Here is a 13,489-nt window from a genome sequence, read left to right as displayed (position 1 = left end):
TTTCACATTTTTATTCAATAATTTTACTCATTATTTTACACAATTTGGTGAAAGGTGGCCGCGGACCCCCTAGAAAGAGCCGGCGGACCCTTAAGTGGTCTGCGGACCACTCGTTGGGAAGCCCTGGTCTACGGAGACCTTACACTGAACAAAAATACAGTGAGACGGTGGGCAAGGTGTCTGTCATCATTGCAACAAGGTCAAGTGAACCTGTATGAGCCCTTGTGTGCTGGCCAGTCGCACACAGCTGTGACTCCTGCAGTGCTGGAACTTGCAGACACTCTCATTTGAGGTGATAGATGAACATCTTGCTGCTCAATTGGATGTCTCTGTTGGTAGTGCTGACACACTTGTCCACCTTTAGGGGTATACAAAGGTGTGTATGCCTGCCAGGCCTAACAGAAGATCATAAAAAGCAATGAAGAACCATCTGTGTGGAATTGCCTCCATGTTATGAGGTTGATCATAAAATTTTTTTCTTGATCATCACCACAGGCAATGAAACAAGAGGTTCATCACTTTGAACCAGAAACACCACACCACCTCTATTCCGAGGAAAAAGTTCAGACCCGCACCGAAGACAGTCTTCCGGGACTCTGAAGGTGTTATTCTGTTTTGTGTTCTCCCTCCTGGTGCAACAGTCAACTCTGAAGTGTAGGACTTCAGCAAGTTTGTCACCAAAAAAATGCAAATGAACTTCTCATTCTCCGTGACAATGCAAGACTTCACGTAAGTCTGCACACGTGAGAGGAGCTCACAAAATGTCAATAGACTGTTCTTCCTCATCCATGTTACAGCTCGGATCTTAAACCTTCTGACTTCTATCTGTTTGGCCCAACAAAGGATGCACTCCAGAAGCAGTACATAGATGATGGGGAGCTTACTGGTGTAGGGTGATGTTGGCTCTGATGTCGACCAGCAGAGTGATACCATGTGGCGATGCAGGCCCTACCAGTAATGTATCATAAAGCTATTGCCTTGAAAGGAAGGTATGTTAAAAAATAGGGTTTTGCAGCTAAAAGAGTGGGGGATAATATGGTGTATTGGAGAATAAAACCAACCTGCTTTCAGAAAAAAAGTGTTGCATTACTTATTGAATTCCCCTCCAACTAGCCATCTCTAAACTGCAACACATAAACCAACAATTAATAAATTATTTAGCAAATGTCATATCTACATCATCACAAAAAAGAGGATTTTCTATTCATTATGATAAGTTGTTATTCCTTGTAATTTTCTTTTTCGTCACAAAATTTCTGTCCCCAATTTGTTCTAAAATGTTGCATTTGATTTTATGTGTATCATTAAATGGATAGTCTCATTCAGCTTAGTTCACGACTTTTGTGAATATTTATTGTTGTTTCCACTTTCATTAATACTTAAGAAACTATGCTGCAGATAGTAACCAAAACTGGAATACCAAATACCCAGTACACAGATGTTACATTCATGAGTCACTAAATATTTCCTATTACAATTATTTTCCAATGTAAAATGCATTTCATAAATGTCACATTACTTTTGTAGGCATAATTTATCACTTTTATTACTTTAAGGAGAAAATTTTAATAAAACTGACAACAAACACACTATCATTATGACTCTGGTGATATCAATACCAATACCAATATACTCCCATTTGTAAGAAAACATTCTGCATAACAAATTACAAAACATAATTTTAAACACAGCAAGCTAATTAAACGTAATTACCAAAAATTTTAATTATAAAGAAAATATGGCACAAATGCTAGTCTTTTCTTAATTAAATCTCCAAGACTCGTATTCTCAAAAAAAGTGTTTCAATGAATTATTCAAATTTTCATGTTTTAAAAGCATCAAGTAGCTGTACTCATGTAGTTTTAATACAGATGACTTGTTAGGAACATGTTGCAAAAATCAGACTTGGTGGATCATGTTCTTCACTAAGATAAGTGTGATAATTTCCAAGTTCATTACAAAACTGCACAAGTATCTAGGAATGACAATAGGTGACGATGTTAATTACTATCCTGCCTGCAGCTCATCATCAGCCATCTCGATGTCAGCGAGTGGCAATCGATGGGGGAAGGGGCGGCCGCGTAGTGGTGACAGGCGAAGCCTCATGCTGGATTCATCGGCATCACCACCACACGATGCGCGGCGCACCGTTAGTGAGGGTCACGCAGCGAGCGACGGAGTACCGAGTGATGCCACTGAAGTTGATGATGACTGGTCACGTGGCAGTGCTGATGCAGATGGTGATGCTGACCACGATGATGCTGATGGCGAGTTGGAGTTAGATGGTGATGGCAGCCGTGCAGAGGATGTTACAGAGCTTGACCGCAAGGTTTGTGTGACATTGATAGTCATGAAGTCCCTAGCAGCTTTCTAACTATGACCTTCACAAACTGAACAGCAGTTTTTCATTTTAAATGTGCGGAACTGGACAGTCATGTGAGATGATGTCAACAGTGAATTTAAATTCTTACTGCAATTCATTTGTTAAGAGGCTGTAGTTTGACTTATGTCCATCCAGTATAATGTGAGCTATTCTTGATTTTTGCAAACCCAAAAGAGAACTTGTATTAGAAACCTCTACACATATGGTAAAGTCCACATGTCAATGAGGGCAAGAGAGTGCTTACTAGTGCCAAATTTGCAAAAAGTTGTCCACGCTGGACAACCACTTTTTCATTTAATCACCATATCAGTAGTTACCCTTGCAGCCTCTATGTCTCCAAGTTCTGTGATTTATCTTTTATAGTCAGACACACTTAAAAGTACAATAGCATGTCCTCACATATTTTTGTGTAAATTATACAGAAGTGGTTAGAAAATCTTGACCTTTTTTCAAAACATCACATTTGTTTTACTTTGCCCTATGAATGTAAACACAAAATTTAGTGCAATCTCTTGAAATTTAATGGAATGCCAGTGACCCATGTTGGTTGGGCCTTTTAGTGAAAATTTTAGGACTTGGAGGTGCCACAACTGTGAGTGTATATGAGATGTGGCTATAAAATAACAGGACTATTGTTGCAAAAAATTTTATTTCAAAACCATGCATATTTAGTTATTGTCGCCGCCAATGTGCTCCCCTCCTCTATCCCTACAACACAATCTTGTTCCTTTTAACATAGATTTGACCTTGGGGAATAAATAAAAGTTACATGGTGCTAGGTCAGGTGAATAAAGTGGGTGGTCTAACACTGGGATGCTGTACTGTAAAAACCAAGATTCCCCAGAAATTAGGATCATTTTCAGTGGCATTCAAAGTGTGAATCAAAACACTTACACACACTTTCATGAGCTTATTTTTGTTCAGTCATGATGATTTTCAGCACCAAATTCACACACTCTTTTTTTCATATTAAATTGGTTATGCAAAATTTGCCTTACATATTCTTTGTCAATTCCTAAAGTTATTCCAATCAATCTTCATGCCATTTCGTTTTTATTGACTCTGTGGTCTTTGCTGAAGTTTCTTGAATTTTTATTTGTTAGTTGCTTTGCTGTTCTATATATTTCTTCTAAAATTTCTTTACTTTTCTTTTCTCTCACTGACTTTTCACCCACTCCTCTCTAGTCAATCTTTTTAATTAATCATGTAGCTTTCTATATTGTTATTCTAATAGAATTATCATTTCTTTTGAGCACTCATTTTATCCAATATATTGTGTGTACCTATTGATGACTTAGTGCTTCTGTTATTCAGTGAGTGGTCTTTACTCCTGAGATTATTTACATTCTGTCAGAACTTTTCTTACTATATTTGTATTGAGGTAGTCCAATCTTTTCTTTCTTTACTGCTCCAACGATTCTTCTAAAACTTCCAGAATTGTATTTTTAATTGAATTTGATTCTTCTGATTGATTGACGCATACTGCTGAATTTTCCAATGTTTTTCAATGATTTGAGAGTAGGTCATTGACCCTTCAGTAGTGAATTTTACTATAGTCTATTTCCTTATCAGTTGCCTTCTTTTTCTATGGACACAGCTGGAAAATGAGCTGCCATTATTTTTAGAGGTAATCCATTAGCTTTTGTAAATTGCTTTTAGTATGAAAATTTATAATTTCTCTCTTTTTATGGGGCAAGCCACATTAGATGCGCAGAGGGCACAAACACTTGTGGACTGCAGAGGCACTGGCAGTAATTTAGCATCTTATAAATTTTGTCATACCTCAAGATAGGTATTTGGTGTTTTGATGGCAAAATAGTTGTTAAAGCAAACAAAGCATGCAATATCTACACCATTAGACTAGATCTAACCAGACCTATTCTCCAGAAGAAGGGACAATGTGATCATACAGTAGAGCATCTTGCAAAGGAATTTAGAAAGAAGTCAAGGCGCTGAGGAGATCAAAGATGGAAAAGTCTTGCCCCTGAGCCATTTTTATTTTTATGCACCAGGGAAAGTTTCCAACGAATTTGTAAAAGTGAAGTGATCCATATAGTTTCCAGATCAAAGAAGTATTCCCATTCCATTAAGTGCTTGTCCAGCATTCCATCAAGTTCTTTAGTTGTAGACTGAGAGATTGGAATGTCAACAGGCACAATGAAAAAACACAAATTAGCTTTTGGCCACAGCCTTCTTCGGAAAAGGAAATACACACACACATCCTTCACACAAGCAACCACACTTCATGCAAACATGATCGCCATTTCCGGCAGCTTGGACTGGAATGCCCTTTCTGGTCCGCATGGCCAAAATTAATGTGCAAGTGTCTTTTCGTTGTGCCTATTTGCAACTCCACGTTTCATCTTTACTATTTATATTGCTTACTAACTGAAAGGAATTTCTATATTGTTTAGAACAACATGTGAAAGGGATTCGTGCAGATGCAAATTAATGAGTTATTGACACACTGTGATAAATCCTCAAAATTTAGTAATCTTCAGCTAGAGTTGTATTTTATTCACCCTGTTGTAAATAGCTCGGAAAATTTAATGAATGAAATAGTTTCCATTAAATTTTATGCACTGAAGTTCAGAAACAATAATTGAAAATTTTCTGCATGCAATGGATAGGTGCAGTGCAAAAGTATGAAAAATATGTTGTTAATATATAAGGAAAATGACAACAGCCCTACAGTTGATCCCTGATGGATGCCAGTGTGATGTGTCTCCTTTCATATTCCGTTCATTATGCACTGCAGGTCACTCTGATCTCAGAGGAGAAATATCTGCCCTCTTACACATTACAGGTGGAACCTCTCATCGAGGAGTTTGGGTGACCTGCTGTGTCCAAACCTGTCCCTCCCTAGTAGTTCTGAAAGTGAGGATAGTGTTGTCACTTTTATATGTGTTTGCCAGCAGTGCTATACATTTTGCCTGCTGAATTTAAACATTGGCCAGCAATTCTTTCTTGATGTATTAAAATTATATAGTATCAAACAGTGGAAACTCCAGATAGGAATATCAACAATGTAGGAAAAGATGAATTGCTACTTACCGTAAAGAAGACGTGTCAAGTTGCAGAAAGGCACATTGAAAGTGTCTTAGAAGTTGTGCCTGTCTGCAACTTGACACGTTTTCTTTACGGCAAGTAGCAAAATTTCTTTACGGTAAGTAGCAATCTGTGCTTTCCTACATTGTCAAAATTATATGGTAGGAACTTTTGCTCTCTACAAAAGTTAGATGCCTAAAAGGCTACAAAATCAAAAATTTAAACAAAGATGATGATTACAGTGACTAATTTCATTAGCTCTTTACTTCAACTTTTTTCCATACCATTGAAATAATTCCTTGTTAAATGGCACAACATGTCTTTGTGTTTCAGGTACAGCAAGCAACACGCCTAGCACAACGTCAGTGTCACTGTCCATCTGGCAGGTGCCCTAAGCTCAAGGTCAGAAAGGTCGGGGAGGGAAAATACAATATTGCTGGCAGGAATGTCTTTGTGCGGGTGAGCAAGAATTTTTTGTCTTTGTCTTTCTATGTGTTTCACAAAAAGCAGAGAGAGAGAGAGAGAGAGAGAGAGAGAATGTGGGATGGTCTTTGACCAGTTACAAATGAATATTATCTACACCATTGCCATATCTATTCAATAATACTATGCATTCTTCTACAAGTTCTACAGAGGTGGGACCACTTATAATGTCCATTAATAGTGCTTTGCAAAAAAGAATAAGGCAAGGGGAATAATATGAGCTTGTTTCAGTGCTTTGAGGAATTGTCAGCTACTAACACTGTGAAGTACAGATAAACCTTGGATTCTGTCTTCTGTTCCTTCTCACTGGCTTCTCTGTGCTTGCCACATATTTCTGTTTTCCTGCAGTACTCTGTACTTTCTTTTGAGGGTTGAGTCATTGACAGGCATGGACACACACACACACACACACACACACACACACACACACACACACACACACACACGCCCCTACAGTGTGCTGGTCAAACAATTCTGGCATTACATTTTTGGCAGTTGGGGTGGGGTGGGTGGGGTTTATGTCAGGTGGGGTGGTGGGTAGAGGGAAAGAAAGAAGGGGCAGAGGCAAAAAGAAGGGGCTGAGGTGTGTAGCTACTGACTTGGAGGGAGGCAGTATGTCTGTTGGCAAGGAATGTGGGAGGAACGGGTGGCAGCCACACGGGTTGGGTTTGTGATGCAAAGGAACGAGAATCTGTGGGGTGTGGTGCAATGTGAAGATGATGTGAAGCTGTGGATTGAGAGGGGGTGAAAGGACAGAGGAAGGGGTGAGAGGGATCGAGATGGTCCAGGTTGTGAAGCAGACATTGGCTGTGACCATTCATTCTTGCTTTCACAGGTGGCCCTGCCTGTAATTGGGTACAATAAGCCTGTGCCCGGACTGAAGTAGGAAGTGCTGGATGGGTGGATTGGGCAGGTCTTGCATCCAAGTCTTCCAAAGGGATATGATCCCTGTGGCATGGGGCTGGGAGTGGCATAGAAGTGGACCACGATGACTTGTAGCTTGGGTGAGCATTATAATAAAAGTGGTGGCAAAGACATGGTTCAATTGTTCCAGTCCAGGCTGATATTACATATTGAGCAGGGTGCTCCTTTGTAGCTATTTTTGGGTGTGGTGGAAGGAATAGTGATGCATGAGGATATGGCACGGGAAATCTGTTCGCAGACTAGGTTGGGGAGGGGGGGGGGGGAGGAGGAGGGGGGGGGAGTCTCTCTCTGAAGACTTGTGAGACCTTCAGCACGTTGGGCAAGGAAGTTCTCATCACTGCATTCACATCCATATGTGGCCAGGCTCTGTGGGAGAGATTCTGTGGTGTGAAAGCATTGACAGCTATTGAAATGTGGGTGCTTTGGGATTAGTGGTTTTAATGCAGACATACACGTGGATAGAGCCATCAGAGAAGTGGACGCCAACGTTCAGGAAGGTGGTACATTGAGTCATGTAAAGGGGATGGAAGAGAAGATGTTGAGGCTGTGGAGGTATCTTGGCCCCACGTCCAGGTCATGAAGATATCATCAATAAATCTGAACCAGACAACAGGTTTGGGGTTTTGGGAGGCTAAGAGGGTATCGTATGGATGGCCCATAAAAAGGTTGGCATAGGAGGCTTCTGTGCCAGTGCCCGTGGCTGTGCCTCAGATTTGTTTGAGTACCTTCCCCTCAAAGGGGAAGTAGTACTTTGTCAGGATATAGTTGGTAAGGTGTATGAGAAGTGAGGACATTGTGAAAGATAGTATTTATAGTGGCAAGGCTTTGGGCATTAGGGATGTTAGTTTATAGCGAGTATGGATCCAAAAAGTAAAGGGCTGGGGATAGAGGAGAGTAGGTGATGGAGAAGTGGTTAGTACCTTTGACGTGCGATACTAGGTTATGGTCAATTGACTGGAGGTGTTGATCAAGAAGAGCAGAGATTCTTTCAATAGGAACACAATAAGCACCTAGCATGGAATGTCAAGGATTGTTGGGTCTGTGGATTATCGGGAGCATATAGAAGGTTGGTATGTGGGGTGTCATTGGGTTGAGGAGGGAGATGGACTCAGGGTAAAGGTTCTGGGATGGGTCTAAGGATTTCAGTATGAATTGGAGGTTATGGTGGACTTCTGTGGTGAGATCACTACGGCAGAGCTTCTAGATGGAGGAGTCAGACAGTTGGCGAAAGTCCTCTGTCAGGTAGTCACTATGAATCATCATGCCACTATGCACGGAGGATCGTTAGCTAAAGATCGGTTTTGAGGTTGTGAATGTTGTCCTTTCCTCTGCTGAGTGCATAGTGTTCTTAGGAAGGGATCTGGAGAAGGATAGTGAGGCCAAGTTGGAGTTAGGGAATTCCTAGATGCTAATCAGGAATGGTTAAGTGGGAAAGGGCACAGACAGATGGTGGTGTGAACTGGAAGATACAAGCTTTAATGTTAGGATTAGGTTGGCTTTAGTTGAAGTGATTGGTAGCCAAGAAGTGTTTCCACTTTGTGACTCAGAAGAAGGAGAGTAGGTCTTTGACAAGTCCAGTATGGTTAAACATGGGAGTGGGGCTGAATGCGAGGGCTCTGGATAGGACTGAAACGTTGTGGGATTTAGGTTTTTGTCAAAAAGGTTACTAACTGTGTTTTGTGTTTGTTCAGGTTCTGGATTCTGTGGAATGCTGGGAGAGAGTTTTGGGGGATGTGGCAAGTTTAAAAGGTCAACTTGGCAGGGCCTGGGTGCTGTGAGGGGTAGATGGGGGGTTTACTGTATGTAGGATAGGTGTTGAGGAGTAGTGATGCTCCAAGGCGGGAGTGGACGATTTATGGAGGTTGTGTCTAGAATGCTCTTCCAGGTGTTAGAGATTTGATCTACGTAGTTAGGGCTGCACAATAACAGTATCTTGCAGAGGGAGCAGAGGTGGTGCTGGGATGCCTATGGCATAGCAATGTATTTCTACAGACCAGGTTTGTGAGGAATAGGGACTGGTCGAATCTGAAAAGGTGAAGGTTTTTGTGACAGGAGGGGTTTGATCCAGAGAAAGTCAATTTTTTTTTCAATTAGGCCATTGGGGGCGGGTGGGAGTTTGACTGCTTAGGCAGCACTTAAAGAACACGATGTGGGAGTGGGTTTTAGCTAGGTAAATTCATATCTGCTGAAGTGATGAATATAAGTAGGACAATAGTTACAAACTGATGCATGCAGATACATGTTTGAGGCTATAACGTCTTAAGTGGCATCATTAGTCTGATGATCATGACATTCATCATGTGACACCCAATGTCTGTGAAGATAATACAATATTTAAAAGCTGGCTGTGCTTTTGAATAAGTCTACCAACCTGGTCATACATGTACATATGGTAGAGGATCTTAGAGTGAGTATTGAGATCATGAGCCAGTAGTCATAAATGAATATCTCAGGCAATATGAGGTCTCGAATGAGCAATGTGTGTTAGACACATGTTTGTAATGCGACAGCACCTAAGAGTTTCTGCTGCGTAGTTGCTCTCCCCAAACAACATCCCATACAAGCAAACCAGTTGCGTCTGTACCTACAGTTACTCGTACGTTAAGTACTTGGGCTATGCACGGATCTGTTTAAAAAGAATAGTAGTTTGATGTTGTTATAGGGTCAAGCTGTGCACGTCTGCTTTCATTCCCCACAGCTAATTCGGTGCATATAACAACCTGTAGCTGTGATCCAGCAGTCAGATAGTCTACGCACTAGCTAGAATTGCAAACTAATGAAATACACGCAAATACAAACTACATGATAAATGAATAATTTAATAATAAAGACTCTATTCTAACATCTGTAACAGAGAATTATGTTGAATAATATTTATTCAAGAAAGGACATCTCAAATAAACGGAAAATGGTCCAATGATATTCAGCTAAAACACGTACAGAAAATTTTCTCACCAAATGCAATAGAGTTACATTGAGAGCATTACGAGCATGGTAGTAAATTCCCCAAACTAAACAGTCATTGATGATACACGAAAACTATGTCCATTTTGTAATCACAATACACTAAAGATTCACCAGCTCAAAACAGTTTGGAGTTCAACATGACGATTAACAAACTACTACATGCAACAAAAAGCATAGTAACTAATAGTCAGTCTATCCTCAGTTCTGTAAATCAAGCAAAATAGTTAAAGAGTCCTACTCTGGAGCATATTCAAGCCTTTCGAAATATATGTCCCTTCAGAAGTTTTAAATATGGTTGTGGCCACTCACTTCCCAGAATCGATCACCTTCAGAGTTAAATATGACTGGTTACCACAGGCACATCTGCCTCCTGCCAAAACTCGTGTAAAAGAGTCCAGAATCACGCCCTTGAGCACTTCACTCGGAAAGTCCCAATCCTTTCTTCACTCCAGCAGTGTTCCGCCACTATCCAACTCTCATTGGCTGAAGGCTGTCCCACCAAAAATACATCATCCTCATGTTCTACATACATGATTTGACTCATCTTGACCACTTTACCACAGTAAACTAAAATGTTACAATATTCAAATAAAAGAAACATTATAAACATTTGTTTACTTTCAGATCATTTATGAATATAGGCAATAGTTGGTTTATAAACAAACAAACTAGTATTCTTGCGCAAGTCCACTCATGTTAAATGACTACAGATTATTGCTAAATATTATGTAAACCATTATTTATGCCTTCTTGACAGAGGCATCTTTTGGTTCTCTTTTCAACTGTGGTGTCTGCTAACCCACGTGACTGGCCTTTCTTAAATTAGCACAGTTTTTTAATAGCACTTGCAACCAACATTTAAATAAAGTTACTAGCACAGTAGTTAACTATTCATTAAATAAAAACACTAGTATAACAAAGGATGAGGTATTCATGCTGCTTTTATTTACTGAGTAAATGTGGAGAATACAATTTCCTGACAAACATTTGCATGCTGAAAAAGATATAAAAGACATCATAAATCAACAAATAAAATAGATACATATATGTAGCTTTCAGGGGTGATAGCTACAGTGCAATGCCATCATCTGATATAACATCTGTTGTAGTTGCATGAAGTGATTAAAAGTTGTTAATTCAGAGGCTCATTGCGAAAATGTTAATTCGCTGTCAGATATTACCTTCTGTAGTTTTAAAGATATTGACATATTGTGTGTCACTGGATGCACTTCATTTTTCTGAGACCACAAATGTATTCAGATTTCCATTAATATTTGATTGCCGAATCTCGAAGAGCTGTAGCTTGGCCATCTTTCAGATTATCTGACACTCCACCATTTTCTGGAGCATATTCTGCACAAAGGCAATGCGAGCATCATACATCCAAATTCCCCACTCTGGGATTTACCCATTTCCAGCAACAAACTCATTGTCTCTGCACATCACTGGGCAGAAACACTCAACAACCTGAGCTGGCTACGGCTCTTCCCGAGCCCACTAGCATTCAGCTGTGCATCTAAGTCACTTTACCTCTTAGCAATTCTAGGTGGCTGATTAGCTCATTTAGATATGTGCCAACATTAAACTGGTTGTTTATAGCAAATAATTGCCTGCCACATCAACAGTGGTGAAACCACCTTTGAAAACAATACACAGTCTTTTGTGTTTATTGATTGTGTAGTAAAACACTTTTTCCAGTTCATGACTGGTTGTTAAAGAAGGAGCAAATTGCATTTAATGTATGTCACAGGCTGCAGTATCATGAGAGCTAAAGATTGAGGAAAAGTCTAACTACTAGAAGACATTTATAATCACGAGTAGAATTTACAACAAATTAGAGAGATGATGAAGGTCCTTGGCAAAGAATTGTTCACACAGTATAATCTGAGGTTGTGTGGGAGAAGGTTAATGAATAAGCATCCGAAGCAGGAAGGAGTGACTGGTCTCCGGCACGAACCCGCCCAGCGGAACTGTGTCGAGGTCCGGTGAGCAGGCCAGTCTGTGAATAGTTTTTAGGCGGTTCCCTTTATTCCGCCTCAGTTACACTCTTTCGGCGATTGCTGCGCAAACAAGTTCTCCATGTATGCGTACATCACCATTACCCTACCACGCAAGCAAAGGGGTTACATTTGTCTGGTGCAAGACGTTCCCTGGGGGGTCCACTGGGATGGGGAGGGAGGGGGGGGGGGGGGGGGGTAAACCGCACAATAACCCTTGTTTCGGTGTGGGGCGGCAGAGGGGTGAAGTGGACTGTAGCAGTCATCGTGGGGTTGTGGACCACTGCGGCTGCGGCGGGGACGGAGCCTCTCCATGTCAATCTGTGCTATTCTGGTGATTCCCTACAACTGACTGGTGCATACACACTGCTTCACTATTGTGATACACATCTGTGGTGGAGTGTCATTTGACAACCTGGTGCCTGTTCTGCACCACCTACAGTGCTCCATGTTGACCAGTGTACACTCTTAAGGAAGGGTGCCTAATATTTGGTGAAGTGGGCCTATTTTGTATGTCTGTTCTATTTTATTTCTTTTGACATTTCCTGTCAGTAAAATGACTAACTTAAATATCATCTTGCAATTTCTACTGCATAAGAGGTGAAGCCATCCTTGAGGTGACAAGATAGCTAATCTTCCAATGCAGATGAATGGAAATATTCAGTCCATATTGTTCAAGATCGCCATGGCAGAGTTTTCTGCAATGCAGGATATTATATATGAGTACATGCTGTGCAACACAGCTGCTTGAACATAATTTAGTTGCTTCTATGATAGTTTTTCTCGTTTTGGTTTTTCCATCCTTTCTCCCACCACTGAGAAGGCAATCATTTTCCATTAATTTTTTTATCTCTTGTACATTTTGCAGATTATGTTTCCCCCATCTCCTACCCCCTCCATTTTGTCTCAGCTTTACTTCTGTCTTGTGCCTGTCTATCCATCCTTATCTTTAATGTGATAAGTATTTTCATCACTTCTCTGTTGTTGCAGGTATTTCATTTTTGTTGACGAGGTCTTTCATGGGTTAGCACTAAATATTCATGAAGATTGTAGAGGATAATTATGCATTTACAATTTGTTCCTGAAGCTGGAAAGCAGTGTGCCTTCCTTGGTTAACATACAACACACAATGAATAAGCACCTGTCATCTTGGCAGCAAAATTCACATTTCAAATAACTTAGTGTGTAGAGTACCGTTGGAGCAGCAATTACATGCCAATTATAAACACAGTGTACGAGCACTAGACTAAAATGAGTTTGAACTCTGATATCTGTCATGACATTCACAGAATTCTCATAATATATTGTGTTATAATGCATGCTTACAGACTGGAAGCCATTACTTTATACAGTTGTCTGTAAGTTTATGTTATTGTTCTAAGTTGTTAATGTCACCAAACAACTAAATTTTTATTTATAATACAACCTCTGCAACTTGAAGCCCTCAGTTTAGGGTAGCCTACTATCTTTATAATTTTGACGCGAACAGACTTAATCAGAGAAGACAGGAGGGTGAAAAAAGATTGAGTGTTCACTTTGGATGGTAAATCTGATAATGCATTGCAAGTTAGATTATAACAAAGTTTCACGAGTGCCATGCAACCAAAGTCCAGGAATACGGCTGGCATTAAAATGTCTCAGTCGCTACCATGGGGAAGAACAAAATAACCTAGCCCAGCTTTTCATC

General features: G+C 40.3%; 1 protein-coding gene across 1 annotated transcript in view; it reads left to right on the top strand.

Moving 5' to 3' along the window:
• Window positions 1-13,489, top strand: part of LOC126413290 (uncharacterized) — a 280,583-nt gene that overhangs the window by 243,562 nt on the left and 23,532 nt on the right. Inside the window, exons 6-7 of the mRNA XM_050083191.1 lie at window positions 2,023-2,329; window positions 5,765-5,890. Of these exons, the coding sequence (XP_049939148.1) occupies window positions 2,023-2,329; window positions 5,765-5,890 (433 nt within the window). The remainder of the gene's footprint in view (window positions 1-2,022; window positions 2,330-5,764; window positions 5,891-13,489) is intronic.

This window comes from Schistocerca serialis, chromosome 7, assembly GCF_023864345.2.
Source record: "Schistocerca serialis cubense isolate TAMUIC-IGC-003099 chromosome 7, iqSchSeri2.2, whole genome shotgun sequence".
Taxonomy (NCBI): Eukaryota; Metazoa; Arthropoda; class Insecta; order Orthoptera; family Acrididae; genus Schistocerca; species Schistocerca serialis.
The sequence above is the reverse complement of the archived record's forward strand: the minus strand, read 5'-3'. Positions and strand labels throughout refer to the sequence as shown.